Source organism: Monomorium pharaonis, chromosome 2, assembly GCF_013373865.1.
Source record: "Monomorium pharaonis isolate MP-MQ-018 chromosome 2, ASM1337386v2, whole genome shotgun sequence".
Taxonomy (NCBI): Eukaryota; Metazoa; Arthropoda; class Insecta; order Hymenoptera; family Formicidae; genus Monomorium; species Monomorium pharaonis.
Window position 1 is genome coordinate 16827592 of NC_050468.1, and position 25314 is coordinate 16852905.

The 25314-nt window shown below is 30.9% G+C and overlaps 1 protein-coding gene across 3 annotated transcripts; it reads left to right on the forward strand.

Moving 5' to 3' along the window:
* Positions 1–379: 379 nt before the first annotated feature.
* Positions 380–24623, forward strand: LOC105832322 (muscle LIM protein Mlp84B). Of its 3 annotated transcripts, none has more exons than XM_036282354.1 (9): positions 380–531; positions 7073–7194; positions 8854–9019; positions 13414–13543; positions 16030–16126; positions 17938–18022; positions 20225–20521; positions 21738–22058; positions 22535–24623. In XM_036282354.1, the coding sequence occupies exons 2-9, from the start codon at positions 7080–7082 to the stop codon at positions 22809–22811; spliced, it is 1488 nt and encodes a 495-aa protein (XP_036138247.1). In that variant the 5' UTR covers positions 380–531; positions 7073–7079; the 3' UTR covers positions 22812–24623. The 3 variants fall into 3 exon arrangements, with proteins under 3 accessions (XP_036138247.1, XP_036138245.1, XP_036138246.1); XM_036282352.1 differs by lacking the exon at positions 17938–18022 and adding an exon at positions 18126–18213; XM_036282353.1 differs by lacking the exon at positions 16030–16126 and adding an exon at positions 17263–17359.
* The last annotated feature ends 691 nt before the right edge of the window (positions 24624–25314 follow it).

Genomic DNA, 25314 nt, shown 5'->3' on the forward strand with positions numbered 1-25314 from the left:
GCGGTTAATAAATAATTGACGAAAAAATTGAGTCAACTAGAAGATGCTACTAGAAGATAAAAAATTAAACAAATAAAATATAAGGGTATCTATTCATAAATAATAAAAAGATATTAAAACTTGTCAGGTATAAAGATTGATTATTAAATTGAATTTTGAAAAGTTTTACTTTAAAAAAGGTTAAACAGGCTTTGAAGTAGCAACAGGCTCGTGAAAATTATTAACAAATGTATTTCAAACCAAAAGATTTGAATCTTACACACGAAGAATCCCCGCTGTTCTTTAGCGTTCGCCATCATCGCCATCGGCGGCGCAACATCATCACAGCATTGACGTTCCCAATGTACACGTGTGCCGTGTGCAAATCTGGGGAGCTATGACTAGGACGCTCCCGACGCGAGCACAGTCATTCGAATCCAGTATTAGTGCGGTGTAGAGTGCTCGGTGTTTTATAATCCACTTACTCCTCTGTCTTTCTCTTCGATTCTATCTGTTTCTTTCTTTTTCTTGCGCGACTACGATCGATTAGTGGTGAGTACCAAGAGATAACAGTGTGGCGGATAATGTACTACACTATTACTACTGCTATTGCTATCAAACATTGTACTACTATCGATGACGAGACTCCTCTTTGTTACATCAACTGATGCCGCATATATCAACGACAATACACAAACATCGCTATCTGTATTGCTCGAAGAAGTGCATTGTAGAATTATCGCAAGCGTGATTTACCTCAGCCTCGTGATTTGTATGTTTTCCTCGTGTGTCTTCTTCTGAAGTACTGAGATTCATATAGTGCCATGAAAAATATTCATCGAGGTCATTGAACGCATAAACAACAGGTCAACTACTGGGGTGAATTGTCATATCATATAATTTTTGAAATTTTTCATAAACAACAGTTTGCAATCAAATGACAATTTTTTAAAACAATACTGATTATTACAAATTTGCTAAATAATGTAGTTTATAAAATTTTGATCTTCTTCTACTAGACGGTTAGTCTTTTCTAATAAAATTGATAATTTATCAAACAATTTGAGTTTTAATGACAACATGAAATTTGTAGTTATATTTTTAATTTATACGATATGTTTTATTTGAAATTATTGATTTGCGTATTTTTTAACATATAAGGATAAAAAAAAGTTAAAAAAGTTGTAAAGAAAATATGTCGAATACTTACAATTAAATTAATCTCTTCAAATTGAAGTTGTGACTATATTGCTACATTTTTATAAATTAAAAAAATTTTATTGAAAGACGAATTTGAAATAGAACATCTTATAGTTATATTTAATAATATAGACGGGGAAATACTTAACAAGATTTATATAAGAGCAATTGGCGTAGCGAATTGCATAGATGGACAGGGCAAAGACATGTCTGTACTGTCTAAGATGAATATGGCATGCTGGAAAATCTAATGTCCTTAATATCTAATCTCATGCAGAGATTAAAATAGAGTCACGATCACTGAACATAGATCTATATTACGTTATAATTAGACGTACGAGGTATTAATAAAATTGATAAGCCAAGCTATTCACCGATTTGTTCGTTGCGACGTCGATCGTTAGAGAAAATGTTAGAGAAAATGATGGGATAGAAATGTAAAAATATCAGATTATATATACAGAAATTGAAATTTATAATAAATACATAGCCGGTAAAATTTAATTAATCAAATTTTATAATCTTTGTGGATTAAATTTTTAACGTTAATAATGCTCTATATTATTTTTATCTATAAAAAAAATATGACACATAAATAAAATATAACAACCTTTTTATTATAAAACTTTCGAACAAATCGTGAGTAATATTTGGGATATTTATAATATTTAATAAAATAATGTTTCACAAAATCACAAAAGTTATTATTATCACATGTATTCGAGTTACCAACCTCGTTAATTTTAAAAATATACACGCATTCCCCCTCGCTATTATTAGTTACTGAAACAGTCTCGTGTCGGCTGGCAATACTAATTAAATTAAGTTATCAAATAAATTTAACAAATGAGATATCATTGCCATATTGAGCGAATGTAATGAATCAAATAGAGCTTTCCGATGCTTATTTTATAAAATCATTATGATGTTACTTGTAAGCTGATAGTTAATTGCAAAATACGAGATAAGAATATAGATTTTCCAATATATAAAAGATTACTATTTAAACACTTGTGCGTTTAATGTAATAAATAAGATTAGTAATGTTTCGGAATACAAAATTAATTAAATAGATAATCGTTAATTTATTATGAATGAAGAGAAAATTTAATTTCTTTTATAATTGATTCTAGATTTTATTTTCTGTTAATTTGGACAATACTTAATAAGTTAATACTAAAAAGATACACAGGCATAGGAGAATAAAGATTCTCGTGCCATGATAATATTTTAATTCTTTCATTTCCAGATTGATTATGTAATATAAGATATTACATTTTATGTAAAATGTGTGTGTGTGTGTGTGTGTGTGTGTGTGTGTGTATTGAAAAGCATTAAAATACTAGAATTTTTAAAATATTAATTTAGAATTCTATTTTGTCTGTTTATTTACACTCTTTAAATATAATTTAACAAGCTATCTCAGAATATTACAAGAATAATTTGAAGTGTTGTTTACAAAAACTTAACTTCAACTTTCTTTTAATTAGGAGGAATTATTTACTAGAAAAACAGAGAGAGAAAGAGAGAGAGAGAGAGAGAGAGAGAGAGACCGATAAATGATAAATTAGATTATTAGATTATTGAAACCAACTCAAAAGAGATTTTTTTATGTTGGCTATGTTTAATAAGATATTTATAGTTAAATATGTGTAGAAAATCTCTATGATTTTTTATTAAACATTTCATTTTTATCGGTTATATTAATTTGACCTGTTTAAATTCGTTATTCTTATTATATATATATGTACACATTCAAAATACGTAAAAATAGCTTTTTTATAACTTTAATTGCAAATTTCTGAAAATTATATGATGGAGCAATTTGGAAACCGGATTCACATATTCAACATTCAAAAAACTAAAAAATAATTAATCCGGTTCTAGTGTAATATTTTTTTATCGAATTACTGTGTAATGTAAGATGTGTGCATATGTAAAATAAATAAACTCTATTTTTTTAATATTTTAATGACAGTAATGTATAATATTCTGTATCTAATTAAATACTGTAATATAAATTAAAAAAATTTTTATATTTGAAATAGTTATCAATGTAATATAATCAAAACTATAAAAATATAATTATTAGTGAAACAGATATAAAACAATAACTAATATATAAATTATATTTTAAAATTGAATAATATTTAATATAAACAATAAATTAATTAAAGTTATTATTGGTTATAGTTTTTAAATTTTGCATATAATATAACATTTCGACGAATAGGAGGACTTTGCAGCCTTATCAACAATATATATGCATTAAATACCGTGTATTCTATCCATGAATGTGTGTGATTGAACGGTAGAGGTAAAACGAGGAGACCCGCTATCGTGGAGAACCTAGCGCCTTCCCTAATACGGTTTCGCGGACTCGCCTGCATGCGTCTGCACGGATATAGAATCGCTCGCGTTCTCTCTTTCTCTCTCTCTCTCTCTCTCTCTCTCTCTCTCTCTCTCTTTCTCACTCTTTCTCTCTCTCTTTCTTAGTGTGCCGCACGATGCCGTCTATTACTACTGCCTCTATTACAATCACTACTACTGTCGTGTCATATCGTTACCAAATACTACTGGCAGTAGTAATGGAACGCATTTGTAAAACACGTAAAACATACTAAATATACGTTACAAAAATATATATTTACTTTAGATATGAAATTTAATTATTAAAAAAAAATAAAAGATTATTTAATAATATTTAATAACATTGTAAATATTTAAAAATATTGCAAAAATAGGAAATTATTAGTCAAAATTACAGTAACAGTTATTACTAGTATTATTTTACGATATCACGGTTACTGGAACCTTTGCGAATGGTTTATTTTCTATTCGTATTGTTTAATTACTTATCTGTAAACAAAGTTTAATAAAACTTATCTACTTAGATTATTAAAGAATTAAAAATCCAAAATTTATATATACATTCGTGGCTTTTTATATAAAATCTACTAAAAAGAATCTAAACTATTTTAATTTTTATGTATAGCCGTACAACATGTTATTTTTTGCGAAAAGCATAAGGTATTTGTATAATCAAAAAGAAATCTTTTACATCAAAGTAAAAAATAAAATTTATTTTTAATTATGTTACAAATACAGTAATTATTATTATAAAATATGAAACAATATTATAAAAACTACCATATCGTCTAATAGAAAACACTTTCTAGTATATATTTATGTCTTCAAAGTTTTACTTTTAGCTTATTTCTGTTTAAGAAATATTAGTCATGAACAAAGTAGTATACGTATACCAGTATTGGTTTTTTCCTTGCTATTTTGAGTCTATCTTAAATTATTCATTAATTCGCCAATTTTTATAAATAAAAATTTGTTTTTATAAAAAATTTACTAAGAATTAAATTTGAATAAATTTTGAAAATTTATTATTACAGCTGTTCTAAATTTGTAATAAACATTCTGAAGTTTCGTCAAATTAAATATCAATTATTTATTTTAAATAATACGAGTGATATGGTTTTTCTCACAAGAAAATTTGTATTTTATTTTTTATTATAAATATGCAAAAGATATTTCAAGACATCTAGAACAAATTAAAAAATCGTTTTTTTTTGTTGAAATTTATTATCTTCTGTAGTTTATCCTGGTTGTCTTTAAATATTTATATAAAATAACATTGTATATGATCTGTAGCCAACAATATTGATAATATTTAAAAAAAATTAATATAATGTAAATTTTATGATTAAATAAAGAAGTGGTGTAGATCTTTTATTTTTTTTGTCATTATTAGTAATAATAGAGCATATTCACAGTCTCTCAACACTTTAACTTACATATAAGTTTTTATATGTCATAATAGTGATAAAATAGAATATAGAATAATACACTCTTTTTTGTAATCTGAAAATGAAATACAACAATAATAGACAATATAATTCTTGTAACGATTCTTGTAACGATTAAAATACTGATAATGAAAGCTAAGTTTAAGCTATTTTTGGCGTGTAGTATATAGAAAACAAAAAAAATACATAAAAATAAAATTACTAAACACTAGATTTTAAATGTTTTAAATGTGTTATGAAGTATATAGAAAAGCACACATCTTATTGTTGCTATAAATACTATTGCATTTATAATAAATTTAAAATATCAATAAATTAAGCAGATCGATTAACGGTTTGCATCGGATCTTAGTGATAAATATAATTTTTCTCTAAATTTAAAATAATTAATTTATTCTTATTAGTCTGTTATTTTTATTATTATTGCTGTATTTTTCCAAAGTATTATTAGGATTCAATATATATATCTGTATGACAGTGTACTAAATATTACATTATTATGTATATTTATTATTACTACTATTATTACCATTATCTTTGTTATAAAGTAAAGTACTATAGCTATATGATTAACTCTGCCAAACTCTATTACGCACATCCATTAATATCTGTGCTAGATACCATAACTATTTCATTGCAACAAGTGTGTCAATCAATTGCTATTTGCTTCTATTTTTTAGTAGTTTACTCGGTGGGTATAAATACACATTTTAAACAATTAAAATTTTTTTTCCTCTTGCATTAGTACCAGAATTAGAAAAATTTCGACATTTAAATAATGATTATTTTAATGACAAATGTATACAATACTTTTTTATAATTGTACTGAGTAATTTGAAATAATTTATTTTGCTTAACATTTAGATGTATATAGAGAAAAAGCAATTTTGGAAAAATATCTAAAAATTTATATCTGGACAGATTTAAAAATAATACTATTAGACCATCAAAATAATTATAATATATAGACTACTCAAATTCATTGCTAGAATATCAATACTTTTTACAACTTATCATGTTTGAAAATTTTTCAAAATATCTTGATAGTTCAGTAAAATTATTTTCTAATTTGTATTCAGTTAAATATTTAGATACTTTAGCAAAATTATTTTTTCTTTTTTATATAGAAATAAATTCTTTTTGTTTTTTTATACAGATATTTTAAAAATTTTAAATGCGTTCGAAATATAATACTTTAATATCTATATTGTAATTATCAAAAATAAATGACAAGATATCTGATTCAAAACAATCTAAGAATAACATCTTATCATTTATGTATTCTGTGCATCTTAATTTTAACAAAATTCTTTATTTTACTACTTATAAATTAAACTGCTGATAACTGATTATTGAGCTGTGAACAAATGTACACATAGTGATTTCATTTAATTTTTAGTATCGCAGTTCTATCAATGCATAACTTCTTAAACTTTTATATAGCTATTATCAAAATTTTGTTTATATAAAGTAAAAAAGGTAATCTTTTTTATTTACATGTTTGTCATATGTTTATAGATCTGTTCAATGCTCTAGTATCACGTGTAATATATTTTCATTCTCCTTTCTATACATTCGTCCCTCCACTTGCTCAACCGTGCGCACGTTTTAAGCTGATCACAAAAATAGAATTGGTTGCCGACGAGTCAGACGGAAACGCGAATTGTTTACGTCCTCAGAAGCGACCGGTTAGGTAACCGAAATGGGTTACCGTACCGGCGATGATTCCTCTCGATATTAATAAAGATGTTAAATTTGGCTTCGAATTTTAGAAATTTAGAAATTACGATTTTTTTTGGAAAATGTTTTTGCGATTATATAAGCTTCGCTGTTTTTGTTCTAATTCTTTCACAAAATTTTCTTTAAAAGAAAAAGATATTATTTTTAATAGATATTTACATAATTATTAATACATCTTTAATTATATTAGCGTTACAAACTAATTATTATAAGATTATCATCTTTGAAGTTATGCAATAATAAAATAATAATTGACATTACAATAATTTCTTAACTTGACATGATGATTTTGTATCTAAATTTGGTTTTAAGGTATGTGAAATTTTTCTTTTCAGTGTAAAAATGCCTTTCAAGCCCGTGGAACATCCAAAATGCCCTAAATGTGGCAAATCTGTTTACGCTGCAGAAGAGCGAGTTGCCGGTGGACTGAAATGGCACAAAACGTGCTTCAAGTGCGGTGAGTAAACACAATTTTGTGATTTAGAAATAGAGAGAATGTAAACAATCGTTTTCTTATATAAATACATCAAATCAATATTTTGAAGCTAACAGAAAAATTAGTCATTTTATGATTTTTAAAAATAGAAAAAAAAAGATATAAGCCATGTGCAAAATATTTTAATAGATAATATTAAATTAATGTGTAAAAGTAATAATAAATATAATAAAAATATATTTAATTTTAATTATATAAAGATAAAAAATATTTATCGTGAAAATAATATATTTGTACATTTAATATGAATGCATCTTTGTGAATTTCATTTTTGCTAGAAGTTTAAATTTATATAAAAATAATATTTACCTGATAATTATTGTTTCTTGTAATAAAAGCAAGATAAATTGAAATAGCCTGTCGTTAAGCAAACGTTGTTATATAATAACATAAATATAATATAAATATAATAATAAATGTTTTAATAAATTTATGATAATAATTTTTGTGTGTAAAACGCTTGATTTAATCTCTGTTAAAAATATATCAATATAAGAGCCATGAAATCTTTTATTTTTATATACTTGTGTTTCTTTAAATCAAAATTTAAATTAAAAATTTATATTTTTACCTATAATGATAATTATATGCTTTTCTGTGAGATATGTTTTGTATATAAGAGAATGGCCGAATAATTTCATTACGAAAGGTATTATCGAGTTTCCTATTTTTAGAGTGGTTTAAAATAAATTTTATACTCGAATAGTCCGTCGCGATTGTAATCGAGCAAGTTGGCCAAAAATCAATTGTCAACTGTCCGGTAATACTTTCGGGTGCAATGACCGATGTGAATAATTCATAAAAATGTCACTTGAACATTGCCATATCTTTAAATGCATATATAGTAACTAAATTCTAAAAAGACGTGAATTTTAAGAAATAAACTATTAATGAATTGACGTATTTTATAGTTTTCTCATACTGAATATTTTCGAATATTTTATTGTGTAATATTAATAAAATATTATCTTTTTCTTGTGTAATATGTATGTATGTACATGTAAAATTACATAATATGTATAAGCTTTCAAAAAGTATATTATAATATGTATTTTTTTATTAGAGTCGGAACTAGATATTTTAACATTCAAAGTAAAAGAAAAAAATCATCTAGTAAAGAAATATTGGCATGTAAAATATATAATAAATAATATTGATTAATAATATTTCATCAATGTTAATTTAATATAAATATATAATTACGTGTAATGGCTATGTCAATAGCGAATAAATTAAAATATATAGAAAACTATATTGTCATTTTTGCAACTTCAAACATGAGCCAAGTGCCTCGTTTGCTGCACCCTAGTTTCACTCTGCTTTTTACATTTATGAAAAATAATGACACTTTTCAATACATTTAGAGCAATATTTTATATTTGTACATTATTTTTTGAACTTTTAATGAAGGTACAGAGAATGTTATAAAATATATTTACTTGAGTTGTATATTTAAAGAATCACTAAATTAAAATAAGTTAAACATTACTCAAGTACATATCCTGAAATAGCACAGTATAGTTTATGGCAACTCGTATGATATGGTATACCTCGATACATGAATGCATGCAGTGGGAAGTGCGGTAATCTCCAACGACGAACGACAACCGTGTGTTGCAGGTCTTTGCGGCAAACCGCTCGACTCGACAAACTGCGCCGAGCACGAGGGTGAGCTGTTTTGCAAAGTCTGTCACGGCCGTAAGTTCGGCCCTAAGGGCTACGGCTTCGGTGGCGGAGCTGGTTGCCTGTCCATGGACAAAGGCGAGCATCTTCAAGCGAAGGACGAGTGAGTGCAACTGCCGTCGCACAACCTCGATCCCCCGACAACCCCTTCTTTCCTTATTCCTGAGTACCAACGTGGTTTCACGTCGGGAGCATCTCTGTTGTTCTACCCTCTCCACGTAAAGACATTGCGCGAAATTGAAAATCGACCGACCAACCGTCGTGAATGTCCGTGATCCATCAGCATGTGATTCTTCTCTTGGTCATTCGCGCCTCCTGCAACTCGGAAGAAGTCACAACCTGAGAAAAAACCCCAGGATGTTGGAGAACACGCGTCTAATATATACGTGTACAGCGTGTCCGACAGAGTGAACCGCGTTTTTCTACTTCCCCTCTCCTCTTTTCCCTTCCTTTCTCTTAAATTCCCGATGCATGACGAAAAGAGAATCTCGTCCGCCACGGTCTTGGTTTTTTTCCCTTGTAAAAATTAGATCTAGACGGTCCTTTGTGCCCTGATAGTTGAATCTAGATGGTCCCTAAGGATCAGACTGTTCTAGTCCCACCTTTACAGCCTGTCATCACCGTAGGCGAGCATGTCACCGCGCGCACATGTCATTTTTCTATCCTCTTCGAAGATCCGTCCTTTATCTGATCTTACCTTTCGTACTACCGTCGCGCATCATCGTGCACGATGTTCTATTTAGTTAAGTCCATGTTCCTTTTCCCCGAATCTGTCTCTCACCGTTTCCTGGTGTGACCGGCCAACATCGTCATGTCCCATCGAATTGAATTGTTCTCTCTTTTTCTCTTTTCTTTTTTCTTTATCTATGTTTTTTTTCTTCTATGCGAATATATACGCTAGTTTGTAGGACCATTTGTACCATCTGTAATAAGTGCCATTAAAAGTGCAAAAAAGGGAAAGATAAAACTGAAAACAAAACAACCAAGCGGTGTCTTTCATTAACGAATATAACACACGTTTCCCCATTACCTTTCAGTGTGTAGACAGATCAATGTACGAGTGACGTGCGTAACGAGCGTATCTTTCAAAGGCGCAGAATGGAGTCATACAGTTGAGCCCGGTCAAAGTTACGAAATCCTCAATGTAAATTATTGCGCGAGTTTATTATAAATTTTTTAATCAAATATTGGAACACCGATATAAATTCGGTAACTGGATATTTATGTGATACTATAAATATTAAAAGTTATTGTCTTATTACTGTGAATAGATATAGAAATAAATCATTTTCGTATCTTGATATCATTGAATGCAAACGCGCTTAGAGGATTATATAGCTTTCAACCTTACGCGTGACAGTGATTTTGATCGGGAATGAACGACACGCGACTCTATGAATCCACGGAAGTAGACCATTGAAACATGTACGTTGCGCGTTCCTTCTCTATCTGTTTCTACGACGTCAAGCTTTTGCGTACGAAACTCGCATTCTTGGCCCTTCGTCTTCCTCTCTTCAGGCTCTTTCGCCAAGAAAGGGGACGAAGTTTACGGAAATGAAAAAAAATTTATATACATATAAATATGTATACAAAAAAACGAAAATAAGAGAAAAGAAACACACGACACACCCCGCCCCCGCCAGCCCCACCGAGCACGAGCCAACCGGAGGCAACCATTGAACAATATACCGTTGTTACTTTATCACATAGTACGAGCTGCGTGATAAAGAGAAAATACCGAGTACGAGAATGGTGAGCATCGAGTCAAATTGCGCCTCTCTCTCTCTTTCTCTCTTATCTCGCTGTCTCTTTCTCTCTCTCTCTCTCTCTCTCTCTTTCTCTCTCTCGCTCTTTCTCTCGCTATCTCTTCTTTTTTTTCTTTTTCGCCGCGTGACGCAGCTTCTTTTTCTTTTTTGTAGCTTATATACACGTAGCTCTCCTGCATGGCCTCTCTCGCACCACTTCTAATCCTATAATCTCGCTAACACCTTAACTACTTGCGTGGGTGCTGGCGCGTGCGTGCGTGTATGTGCGTGCGTGCCCGCGTGCGTGTTAGTGTATTCGCGTACTATATGTCGATATAATGAGGTAACGACGATCAACAACCGTTCTCGACAACGGCCATGTTGCGAAGTAGCGACGATAATGCCATTGAGATGAACCTTCATAAGTCTATCGGCTATGTTCTTATTTTTATAGAATATAATGCATTTATCTGGTGCAAATACATTTGTTGTGTTGTACGTCTGAATAAGATATCTCAGATTCCCTGTCTGCCTTCTCATTAAACTTTATAGGAAAAAATTATTACTTAATAAATATTAAAGATACAATTCTATACTATAAGAATTAAACAATGAATTATTGAAAAGACATTATTTTATTTTCAAGAAAAATGACTTTATTAAATTGAATTAAATTTGTTAGAATTTAATTTAATTAAATAAGCTTTATTTAACTTTGAAGGTAGGGAAAAGATATTCGATTAGATACATGCGAATTTATCAAAGAATTTACATGATCAAAGAAATACATGAAAGAAAGTGTTGGCTACCTGTCCTATTATTACTCATTATACCTTAAGAATCAACTCTGTTTTAACACTTTACCTGAGCACACTCGAGATTTCTTAACATATATATTTTTCTTTTATTCGGCACATAGTGATCCAGCACACTGTGTCCATTTCGCTTTTAGATCATTCTGGACTGTCAGGACGAAGCCAACAACCAATCGTGATAAGTGCATGTGCACCATTTACGTGTTTTATTGTACATACGCCACTATACTATAACATAAAATTTATCTCAGCGGCGTAATTGTCTCACTTCAAGAAAGATAGCATGATCGGTGTCACCTCACTGTGTCGATTCCACTTCACGGTACGGCTGCGTGCGTACGTACGCACAGGCTTTCCACACTATATATTTCCCTTTCCTGTCCCTTCTTTTTTATCTCCCTCTCCGTCTCTTTCTCCTTTTTTCTGCTTTTTGACATATATGATTCGTTGGCACAATTATGCCGTATTACGTACGGTTTGCTTCTCGGCTCTCCTCTCTCGGGGCTCGGCGGAAGCCACGTACCGTGGTTGCGAAGGGGAAAAATATTACACTAACACATTGACTAACACTTGCCTAACAAGCTAACCCGTAATATTATTTGATGTATTTACATTTATGTTACTTCCCAGCCTTATCAAATCCGATGTAGGTTTCTTCGATGTCTCCAAAGAAAATCGGATATAATGCAAGAATATATTAATGCAAATATAATTATTAATGTGTAAAATTAAAACGAAAGTTTTGACTTCATGTAAGATTTTGTTGCAATATATGTTTGAATAAAGTTGAAGTTCTCATATTTTATACACAGTACGACATATTAGGTATATTTTACATATTATATAAAGTTTATTTAAAAAATGTTGCTTTTCGAAAGATACATTCAACAAGTATAACGTCAGTTATTCGTTTCTTACCTAATCCTTACTTAAAAATTAATTATCAAGTAATGGAAAATAAACGTTTTGTCCATATAGATATTACCATGTATTTCTTTTTCGTTATTTGGCATAATCGTATCAAATACAAAACTTGGTATTAAATATTTCGAAATAGATTTTTATGTATCCGATTATTCTGATTCGAAGAATTCTGATGTTCGTCGGAATGTGATGTTTTGATAGAACTATTTGTTTTTGTAGACTAGTATTCAAACATGAAATTGACGGATCACAGCATGATTTTCAACATTTTTCCCAAATTACATATTCTTATGCACATACATCATGAGTTTTTATATTGTATTATATATTATATATTATAATTTTTAAACAATTTTATTGATATTAGCGAGATAGAATTTTAATGCTTCTATAAATTATAATAATAATTATAAAAGTATTTGATGATATTTTGTCCTTAGTATCAAAAATACTTTTGTATATGTATTTATATTTCATACTTATACTTTCAATTTTGTGTAGAGCTTCAATTTCCCTTTATTTTTAGCTTTTTGATTTTTTGAACATACATTTATAATTAACATTTAAAATTATATTTTAAATTGCAGGTTTTCAATTCCTTAAAATGTTTTCTTTTATTTTGATCTAAAAGATTTTTAAAAAATCTGAATTTTACTAGTACTATTCCAATTTACTCATAGTTACTATATCCCTTTTGTTTTATAATTATCTGTTATTTTATGTGTGAACCATCAATTTTATTTGTCCGACTATTCCTTTATCTGTGTGTTTCTGTACTTAAAGGCTTTCACGTTCGAGGCTTACATTCGATTATAGAATCACGAAATGGAACGGATTGATCTTGATGATATCATTCTTATTAGCTCTGTGAGATGCAAACTTATGAAAAAAATTATTGCAAATATATATTAAAAATGATATCATATGAGATAATTCGTTTTATTTCTGAATTTTACAATAATGTTACATGGACTTCATTGATGATTGGATTTTAATACAAGTTGAATTTTTAGGAGTGAATTATTGCGAGGTTCGAACGCTATTCTCGAGCCGAGGGTTATAGCCAAGGCACCTGAAGGACAGGGATGTCCTCGCTGCGGAGGGTACGTTTATGCCGCCGAGCAGATGTTGGCCCGAGGAAGGGTAAGTTCATTGAAAGATAGGCATACGTGACGCGCATTTAACACTAAATAGAGAAACTAAATGATCAACTAAGAAATCTCATTAGCATTGAAATTTAACTATTCGAGTACTACACTGAGAAAAGTGATCCGTTCAAAAAGTAACAAATAGATATATTACCGATCTTTTTAATCGAAAAAAACCGATAAAGGCCAAGATGACCGATTAAAAGTATTTGATTAGAAAGTTCCGATCGGATATTTTCTAATTGGATTCTGTTCAAATGTTTTTGATCGGTTATTTAGGCCTTTATCTTTTTTTTTCCGATTAAAGAAATTGGTAATGTCCGTTTGTTACTTTTTGAATGGATTTTTGTTCCTTTTTTTTCAGTGTAGTGACAATAATTACATGGCTATATTTAGCGTTAAATGCATAATGAGATGAAAGTCTTGCGTCTTCTTGGTGCTTCGACTGATCGTTCACTCGCGGATTTTAGGGATTAAAGGAGAGTCTACATATCAGTTAATCAACTGAGTATACAGTTCTTCCATTAATCTTCCGGATACATAGACTGTTAATCTTTCATTCGTCAAGACAGTTAATTGAAAAGCGTGTGAGTTTTAGAATATTATATATATTAGCTCGACAGTAAATATTCCCGATAATTAGGTTGACGTAACTACAACTTTTAATCCAAGAATCAAAGCACAAAAGTATCGTTTTTATTTGTTCATCAACTGACTCATCGACTATGTTATACTTCTTCTTATATTTCTGCTTTTATATTATACAGATGATAGTCGAAACTAGCCTTTCATATACTTCGCGAATTGCAGCCTTATTTTAAATGTGCGCCGCGATACCTGTGAAACCGCAGACGATTTAGATTTGACGAACGAGGGTGGCTCGCGGGATTATAGCGCGATTTAGTGCGCGAAGCAATAAAATCAGTCGCTGACGCGACGACAGACAGATTGACGCAATTGGTGTCCTCTTAGTCGCGCTTACTCACGCGTATTTCGGAAAATCTGGTAAAAATGCGCCGCGGGTTACAAAACAGCTGCGGTAACGTGGCGCGACCGCGCGTATCGCGGCTCCTACCGCGCGTCTAAATTCGGCACGCGACGCGCGGTAATGGGCCGCGTCACTCGTCCTCGTAATCTTATCCAATCTCCATTTCATAACAATGTAAGGAAAAAAATAGCGGCGAAGAGAGAGAGAGAGAGAGAGAGAGAGACGGGGGAAGATGGGAGGAGGAAGAAGAGGATTTGCTCGCTCTTTAGACTGGGGGTGCTAGCCCAGAAACTTTCTCGGTGGTTTCGTCAGAGGACGATTTTGGCGACGCACCAACTGGCCGGCCAATCTTAGCCGGCCCGATACCGGTCCGGCGATAAAATGGCTCGCTACCAGAAGGAGCACCGCTCGGAATCGGTCGAGAAATGGAGGCTAATTGCTGGCCGACAATCTGGTCCAGCGATAATCCGCGCGCGAAAATGGCGATGGCAATCCATCTTTCTCGTCGCCTATGACTCATCGGCGCATCGTTGAATCGCTTCTTTGAGAGTGCGAGAATGCGATTACGTAATTCCTGCTCGCTTCTTCTTGAACGATGAATATTATCGTATCATTTCTTTGCAGAAATTTGCGATAAGATGCTATTTCGTGTTAACTTTTAAATCTTGTACTACATTAACGCGGATGCGAATGCGAAATTTTTGAAATATCACATAGTGTGTTATCTGTTCATTTCAGTTGGATAAATTTCTATTTAGTATGCAAATAGTCAACATTATTCTTTAGTTTTATTTACGTTATACATACATACTATTTTCAAATGCAAATTCGATGAATTTTTTATTCTTATCTGTTCATTCTTTATTCTCCAGATTTTTTAATATAAACATACACACATTTTTCCTGGAAAATTCACTATCCAAACTTAAAACTAATGTATAAATATATATAATGATATGTCAACAATATTACACATAATTAAATAACAATGCAAAATATTTCTGGGCAACCAAGTAGAATACTTTTGCTTTGACAAATTACTGATGTGTCTTAAATGCGAATGACGTAAAACAAGTTTTCAATTGTTTTCATTTTAATTTGTAGTTGTAAAAATAAGAATCAACATACATAAAATAATAAAATTAACTTTTGAACTAGAAAAATATCTTTTTACAAAATTTTTTAAATTTGCATTTAATAATAGTACATATAACATAAATGATCATGAAACTAAAGAATAATGTTGAATATTACGCATACTATAATAAATAGAAATACTTTTGTCTTATATACTAAAATATGCAAATGAAAATTACACTATGTACCGATGTGAAATGAAAGGAACTAAATTTGTCTTAGGCACTCTCGAAATTTAAATCAAATTTTAGAAATTGAAATAGGATATTCAACGATTCGTCGCGGCACCAAAAATACCACCGATAATCGAATTCCAATAGACCGTCGTTTTGGTCAATCCTTATTCTTGTGATTAGGCTTACCATAAACTGTGCTTCAAATGCAAAATGTGTCGCCGCACTCTGGACTCGACGCTTCATTGCGATGGTCCCGACCGCGAGATATATTGTCGAGGTATCTTCCGTTCAAATCTGCGATCCCCTTTATGGTTCCGCCAGTCCTTAATTCTGTTTCGAATTGTTATACAGATATCCGTACTGACAGCCCTGTGTTCTGAAACGTTCAACGATATTATTATCTCCTGAACGTATTCTATCTGTCATTCTCCGGTTATTTCCGCTCTGACTTATACATTTTTATTGTTGTTGTCTACTAAAATCAATTGATAAACTCTTCTCGCGTCGCCAGGAAACAGCCCCCAAACGTACAAGGGCTGGAAAATATCAGAAAGAGAAATGATGGTTATCGATTATTTTATCATTCCTTTTTTCTCATCTTTGTTATCTAGGTGCGTAAATATCTGTTTATTTATTCAATTTATTGAGTGAATTTAGCCTGCCATATTCCAGAATTACCGCTGTGCAGGAAACTAAGTAAAGATCAAATTACGGAAAATATTAATGGAAATGCTATTAGTTTTAGTGTGTATATTAAGTTTTAATATTTATTATTAAATATTATTTAATAATTGTCAAATAAAAAGTGGAAATTTCAAAAATTTCTAAGTCTTAAATTAGTCAGACAAATAAATTTCAAATGTAATAAATAAGGTTTATCTACGAAACTTTTAAGAAATATTATAAAAATAAATAATAATATGTTATTAAAAACCATAATATGGTATAAAAAATTGAATACTGAAATAAATTTTGGTTTTTACAATTTTTATTTAAAAATTTGCAATATTTTGTAGTTTAATAGTAAGAAACATTTTATTTTAGCATCAATGTGTGAATGCATTAATGTGTCTTTTTTGTTAAATATCAGAAAAAAATTATTGTATTTATTTTAAATTCAAATTACTACAAGAATACCTTTCTTTTAAAAGAAAGCAGTATGTTTTTAATAAATTGCCTTATAAGAATTTTGCAAGAATAATTAAAACGTAAATAAATATTAAAACAATTAAAATAAAAACAAAAATTTACAGTAACATTATTTGTTGTTACTGCCTTGAATCTTGGCGAGCTACAAGGAGCTTTTAAGTCGGTGCTCCTGAACGATTGTACAAGAAAATATTATTGTACAATAGTACTTTCGCCCTTCCTTGAAATTTTCAGTGACTAACCCATCCTTTGTGTTTCGTGCAGCAATGGCACAGAGAATGCTTTAAGTGTGCCAACTGCTCGAAAAGATTAGACTCCGTCAACTGCTGCGAAGGTCCTGACAAGGACATTTATTGCAAAGGTGAGGACTCGGTACGATCGCCCGCATGAAGATGTAATGTGCAAATCTGCAAATATGATACAAAATTAATATAATTTATACTTTAAACTTTAAACCGTATGCAGATATTTTCTGCGCATAAGTCGAATATAAGAATTTATTAAAATATTAATTATTAAATATTTTAAGACTGGAAGACATTAAAACTGTTGAAAAATAGCTTTTTATTTTCAATTTTTGCATTTAAATATTATAAATATAAGTATATTAAAATGGATACGCAATATTTTAAATTTATATTACAAAATAATTTAAATTATATCGATTTATATGTCTAAAATAAACAAAATTTCTGTTAAATTAAAAAAATGCTTGAAAATTCAAGAATCTCTTATAAATATATAAAATCTTATCAAATTTTTAATATTTTGTCGTTATCGTATTATGTTTTTAATATAAAGGATAATAAAGGAATGAATAGCATGATGACGTAAAACAATCTGAAAAAAGTTGCACCTGTACGATTACATCTTTTTCGCTGACCATCATCACAAGATAACACTAGGTGACGTGAAACCTTTAATCGATATTGTCTACAGTATGCTACGGAAAGAGGTTCGGACCGAAGGGTTATGGCTATGGCCAGGGTGGCGGCGCCCTGCAGAGTGACTGCTACGCCAATGGGTGGGTTTTCAGAGTCGGGACGGAGATGGGAAACACGCGAGAGAGAAATCCCGCCTCGGCTTCTACACTTTCACTATATATGATGCGCTTGTCTGCTTAACAGCTTGCTATCCGAAGAAATTCGGTCCGCGGGGTGTCGGCCATGCCGGGATTATGTGGATCGGGCTGCAGAGCGATATTGAGGATGAGGGGTACGCGCCCCCTTAGTTATGACGATTATTTTACACGCATAAACAGAGTGCTCGGAGAAAGAAAAGTGCAAGTAGCGATAGCTTTACCTTCGAGTAATCTGCGTCGATTTTTTCCTTTAGTTTGTACATGAGTAAAGTGAGAACAACCCGTACTACTTGTGACCATTTATTTAAAATTGAAAGAATAAATGTTCCAGATCTGTATATACGCCGATTTCTTTTTCAGTATTTCTTACAGAGTAATGTTTATTATTTTTGTTCCATAAATTTTTTTATATGAGAATAAGAAATATTTAAAATCAAAATATAATATTAATTATAAAAAATTAATTAGAGCTTAAAAGTAAAAGCTTAGTACAACAATACTGTTTTTTTTTTCATTGTCAAATAATAAAATTTTCACAAACTCTGAGAAACTTTAATTGAATTTTACAAGGAAATCGGAAATAAAAATTTTAAGTTAATACTTAAATACGTAAGTCAGTATTGCAATTATCATTTCCTGTCTTTCTTTTGAATACTTAAATATAATATTTTTGCAAACTTGATTTAGAAAGATATATAAGTAATTTGCGTAAAAGAAATATCTTTTCATTACTTCCTTATTATTATGCGAAATTGTTTTAAATTTTTACAGATTTGAATCAAAGAGATAATATATGAATCTTTAAATTAAGTTGCATCTTTTCTGTAAGAAAAAATCGATCTCGATTTTCTCGAAGAGTATAGGAAAATTGTCACTGGCACATTGGTCTTCTCTAAGACACTGTGTACATGCGTGCGCCTGTGTGTGTCCGTGCATATATAATATACATATATATATATATATATGTATGTATGTGTATATATACACATATACATATAGACCGACGCCTTAACGCTTTGCGCTATTACTCACCCTAGCATCATAAATTGGCTGATCGTATCGGAATATCGAGTGTCATTTCTCAGTAGCAATCATAACAATTTTATATTAGCGGATTAGTCTCACGCTAACATTTTCATAGTTGCCAGAGAGACTCTTCCATATGCATTCGACATTCCTGTTGTCACACGGTCTGTACGGTCTTGTGTGCATGTATATTTATAGCAATCAAAATCAATCCTGAAATTCATGTAGAATCTGATTTGTTATTATTAATACCTCTTGCAAATAGATATCGTATTAATAATCGTGTATTACTTCAAAGTTAATTCAAAGTTCTCATTTTTTTCCTCTTAACTAAATAAAAAGTCAGACATGTGACATATGATTCACTTCCAGATTCCATAAAGTGAAAACTTTGTAATGTATTACGGCCATAAAAGAAAACTCGATTTCAAATTATTATTTTTATCATAAGTGCTCGTATCAGAAATTGAGAATTGCTTACAGATTGAGATTGTACATATATATTAGAGATTGAGAATCATTAATTGAAAAGTAGAGTTTGACCAATCATATTATTTCAATTTTAATCCGTTATTCAGTTTTATTCAGTTCAACATTTATTACATTTTACATGAGTGCTTATATTATGAAGACTGTTTAATTTGCACAATTGTTGCATTCTCTTATATAAAATATTTTAGAAACTTTGATTTTGTGATTTTAATAACTTTTTGATTGTGTGCAGTTTTTCCTTCAATAGAAAATTTATCAAAAATCACAAAACATTGGAAAATTCCATTTCTTTCATGTGCCTTGCCACACAAGCCATTGCCAACGATCAATTACCCTATCATTTGCATGCATAGTTTCGTTCTTTTATGATATCACAAAAGAGCCGTAGAAATAAAAAAGAGAAAAGCAAAATGGAAATTAAAATTAAAATTAAAATTAAAGTAGAAAAATTCAAAGTTTTCGTTTTTCCTGCGTGGTGTCTAAATACTTAGTCAAGTTTACTTGAGATGGAATAGAATCGTTTTCCGGAATCAATCGCTTTTTGTAATCTCTACGGTTCAACAATCTCGCCCAGTCGTAGAGAACGAGAATGACCCGCGTTAATGCGAGTGTCCCTTTGCGATGCAGCGATGCGGCTCCTCGCACCACCGTAATCGACACCGCGATAATCAAGGCTCCGCCTGGCAAAGGCTGCCCCCGTTGCGGTGGTGTCGTCTTTGCCGCCGAGCAGGTTCTCGCCAAGGGCCGCGAATGGCACCGGAAGTGCTACAAGTGTCGCGACTGCACCAAAACTCTGGACTCGATCATCGCTTGCGACGGCCCCGACCGGGATGTTTACTGCAAGACCTGTTATGGAAAGAAATGGGGACCGCACGGATACGGATTTGCATGTGGCTCGGGATTTCTCCAGACCGACGGACTCACGTAAGTCTCGAGCTCAATGCTGGAAATTGTTACTCGTAACCCGGCTGAACGCGTGACTATAAATACAAATCGACTTAAATAACCGAGCTTTACCGGGTCTCTATGCGCGTTGAACGAAGCCTCGTGAAGATTTTCAATTATGTCATGACTTTGCAGATATATATAGTATTCTGTTTAAATCTAAGACTTTTTATCAGCTACAGAAAATTAATAAAGCGATAAAATTACGAATAGTGTTTTATCAAAAAATGTGTAAAAGTATTTTACTCATTTATATATAGAACTTTACCGACTATGTTATATAAATGCATAGTATATATGAAAAAGTTCTAGTTTAAGAAAACATTTCAGTTTTGGAAGAATTGTTAAAAAATATGCTATATACATTGTTGTTTAAAAGTTTCAATATGCTTGAAGTTTTTTGAATTTCACAAAAAGTTAAGTATCTCGAAAAAAATTATGTAGAAATTTTCAAAAATATATTTTAAAGAGGAAAGATAATGCTTTAATTTGTCTTTTAATTTTATTTTTACAATACTTTATTCCTAAATATTCTTTCAATATTTCTTTTTACTTTAATATACTGTAAAATTAACAAAAAGTAATAAATAATTATTTCAAAATAGACTTTCTAAGCTTTAAAATGTCTTTTTTTAATTAGTGTAATGATTTCTTGCAAATTTTTTATACAAATTTAATATAAAATTTTATATAAAATATTTTTTAACTTTGAAACTAAACAGTTTATTTAAAAAATGTTATAGTTTGCTTAATTGTGTATAATTGTTTTTTTTTTTTTAATTTACTTTTTTTCTACTTAATTTTTTGTAAAATTTTTAAAAAAGAACTTTGAGCATGCTGAATCTTTTGAGTGATAGTATAAATGCTTCACATGTTGTGACATAATTAAAGAGAAAAATGACAAGTATATTTCGAAGAATTTAACTGAAATTGAAAGATAACAGAATATTAAAATTTAAATTTAAACTTCGAGGAAATATGGTACAGTCTTTCTCATAAAAAAATCTCTTATGAATTTCAAAACGACGCATACATCTTTATTTGCACATTTTATTGTGATGACCTATCGGTTTAAGTAAAATTGTACAGGTAAAAATTTCAGATAATATAAATATCATAGCGGATTAAAATTAAATGAAACGTATCAAGTTTAATCGATCAGAAATCGTATCGTAATCGCGTTAATTATCCACAGGGAGGAAGAAATTTCGGCCAGTCGACCTTACTACAATCCTGATACGACCTCGATTAAGGCGCCAGCTGGACAGGGTTGCCCTCGTTGCGGTGGCATGGTATTTGCCGCTGAACAACAGCTCGCCAAGGGCACCATGTGGCACAAGAAGTGCTTCAATTGCGCCGAGTGTCACCGACCCTTGGACTCCATGCTGGCATGCGATGGCCCCGACAAGGAAATCCATTGTCGCGCGTGTTATGGAAAGCTCTTCGGGCCCAAAGGTTTTGGGTTCGGTCACAAACCAACTCTCGTCTCGACGAACGGAGATCATGCTCCCTCATAGTAAGTGCATCTTGACGGTTCCCGAGAGTAATTAGTATCTGAAACACGATGCGAAATACAATAACGAAAAGTTTGTTATCAGCAAAACTTTGATGATTGATAGCGATCTTGATAATTGACCTACTTCTCTGATTAGAATTTTCTTTCAACATCCGAGTAATTGTGTGAAAAGTAAGTTACATGGATTATTAAACATAGCACCATGATTTATATATGGAAATACTAGGACATGCTGCTACTTTTTTCTAAGCAAAAAAGTCATAGAAAGACAGAGCTTATTAAACGGTAAATTGTTTTTATTTTCTTTTATCTATACTGCAATGATTTCAATTAAAGATGCGTTTATAAATAATAATTGTACAAAATTTACCTAGATTGTCCTTGCTAAATCAGATCTTCTAGTTTAGTTTCTAATTTTTTTTTTTATTCTTTTTTATTAAATTCCACGTCATTTTTATTTTGTTTTTATTTTGTAGCATCGATGCTAAACCCCAAGTCGGCCAGAAGAGAAACGATGGACACGGTTGCTCACGCTGCGGCTACCCGGTGTACGCCGCCGAGCAGATGATCTCGAAGGATCGCGTATGGCATAAGCGGTGCTTTAGCTGCGGCGAGTGTAACCGTTCCCTGGATTCGACGAACTTGAATGACGGCCCGGACGGGGACATCTACTGTCGCGGTTGCTACGGCCGACATTTTGGGCCCAAAGGTGTGGGCTTCGGAATGGGCGCGGGCACCCTCACGATGGCCTAATCGACAAGCCCTACCCTCTCTCATCTTACACGCCGCTCGAGGAAAACCCTCGATCCAATCTTATATATTAATGTAAATACATCTACATATAGAGGCGTCTGACTGTGTATTCGACGACAGACGAACGCGCTGCTTCGGAATTTTCGATTTCTCCTTTCCTAACTTACGACGATTCGATAATGTCGATGACTACATTTTCATTATCGCGAACAGCGCCGTAGTGAAGTTTAATGGTGTCTGACTCCATGATCGACGAGGATCTACCGCGCACTGTGGCTGAGCCACTGCAGGCTGTTGATAATGTTGCGATATGAAATCGCGCATCGATCGTATTACAAATAAATATATTATTTAATAAATAAATATGTTTATTCGTAATACGATACAATTGTCCTTTTAATAATGGCACAATCATTTTTACTATATAAAACTTTGATATTGAAGAGATCAGGAAATGTTTTCAGCAAATATAAAAAGAAAAGATACATAATTTTTAATATCAGTTAAAAGGCTTACTTAATAGAAAGATACATTTACTTTTTAAAATTGTCAAAAATTTTCTTTGTTTTTAAATTGCACAATCAGATTGAGGAAAATCGACTTTTGCTATTATTAAAATAAAGCTTTATCTAATCGCAAGTTATCGACAATATGTGGATTTATTCTTGCAGTCAATTAGTCCCATTCAAACTCAATCGTTACGATAGTCTGCACTGGTTGCGATGAAGATTTTAAGAGGTTCATAAACGATGTTGCACGAGTTCAAACTAAAGTGCTGGTTTCAATTGTTAGATATTCGATTGTAATTCTACTGTTTCATGTGATTTTCATAGCAGCCTGAGCAATTATTGACGATACTACGCGCAAACGATTAATCTCATGACGAGCAATTACGAACGCACGAAACTTTGTTATTTTCTTTCTTTTTTTTTTTTATTTATCCTCAGGAAATAGGAGATTACGACTCGACAATCGATCCGTGAGATGTCAGACTTGAGAGTTGTGAAGATACTGGTACAAGTTAAATATCTCTGAACATATAACTGTTTTGATTCAATTTATTATTTAAAATTTTTTGTTCTTTTTTTTTTAATTGAAAATTAGATTTTTTCTGGATAATTTTAGGTCTCCATTTCTATTCATTTTAGTACTCAATCAAAATTTTAATTTCAGAGTAAATGTTAATTTTATAACTTAAGATATTGTTTTTCTTTCTTATTACCTCGATCCGAGACTTGTTAAAATATTGACTTTTATATCCAAGATTTATTGAAATAAATAGAAGTTAGGAGACTACGTATTTTATATTTACAAGAAGCTTAAGAGACAGAGATATTTTTAATAAATAATAATATATTTCGATCCGCTAATGACGAAAATTGCCAGACTGTTTTATATCGCTGATTTGCTCACTGTTTAGCATATTTGATCGTTAACATTGCTCAAGATTAAGCACATTGGACAATGCTTTCTTCTCTTTTTTATTGGAAACTGCGAAACAGAATGCATCATGGAAATTAAAGATGCAGAGCTTTTTAACTGTTTCGCATAACAGATTGAAATTATATAGTAATGACTACAAAAACCACGAACAAATATTTTTAAACGGATTTTTACCTTTAGATTAAAGATTTTAATATTTACAGCGTAATAATTAAACAAATCGATTGTAGCGGATATTCGTGGATGACATAAACGGATGATTATGAATAAAATTTATATAACCGGGCTACGACCAGCAGCAACGATGTAACCGACGACTAAGACGAGAAACTAATTTAATTATAATTTTCAATAAATGTGTACTTGAAATGTTCTGACATTTTTCTTTACCCAAACGAAATAAAATAAGAATGGTTTTTAATTTATATAAAAACATATCAGAAACAATAGAAAGTAATAGAATAATAAGAAATTAACGTTAATATAAATAAATTAAAATAGAGGAAGGTTGTTAATACTGCATAGACTTTTAAAGCGGTACCTTTACTTCTTAAAAATTAAAAATTTGTCTGTATTAATACATTAAAATCAGGATTTATTTAGATAATTAAAAAATAAAAATATAGTTTATACATTCATGTAGTCTTTTCCTATATACAATCGGTTTAAAAACGAATTCTTCAAAAGCGGGTATAAAATTTGCTTAATTTTTTTGCAAGTTGCATAATTTAAATAATAATAAGTATATTAATATTAGATTATTTTACATGCATGTAGTTTTTTAAAAATTGTTTTGTTTATTTTCTTTCATATTTTTCTCATTATGCATTATGGAACATAAAATCGTTGTAGAGCGTAAACTGGTTTATTTTTCTGTTACTGAGGACAGATTATAAACGTACAATCTGTCCTTTTTCATAATATAATTTTATGTTAAATAAATTCTTTATTTTTTAAATAAATTTTTTATTCTTATTTTTTAGTTTCTGTTGTTTAATATATATATAGAAATACGTTTCGTTAATTATTAATTTATTTTATAGTTATTCGTCCGTTACGA

Coding starts and splice junctions, on each gene's coding strand:
- LOC105832322 (XM_036282352.1), top strand. CDS start 7,080: ATGCCTTTCAAGCCCGTGGAACATCCAAAATGCCCTAAATGTGGCAAA. Junction 7,195..8,853: donor CAAAACGTGCTTCAAGTGCG/GTGAGTAAACAC, acceptor CGTGTGTTGCAG/GTCTTTGCGGCAAACCGCTC. Junction 16,127..18,125: donor CCGCGAGATATATTGTCGAG/GTATCTTCCGTT, acceptor TCTGCTTAACAG/CTTGCTATCCGAAGAAATTC.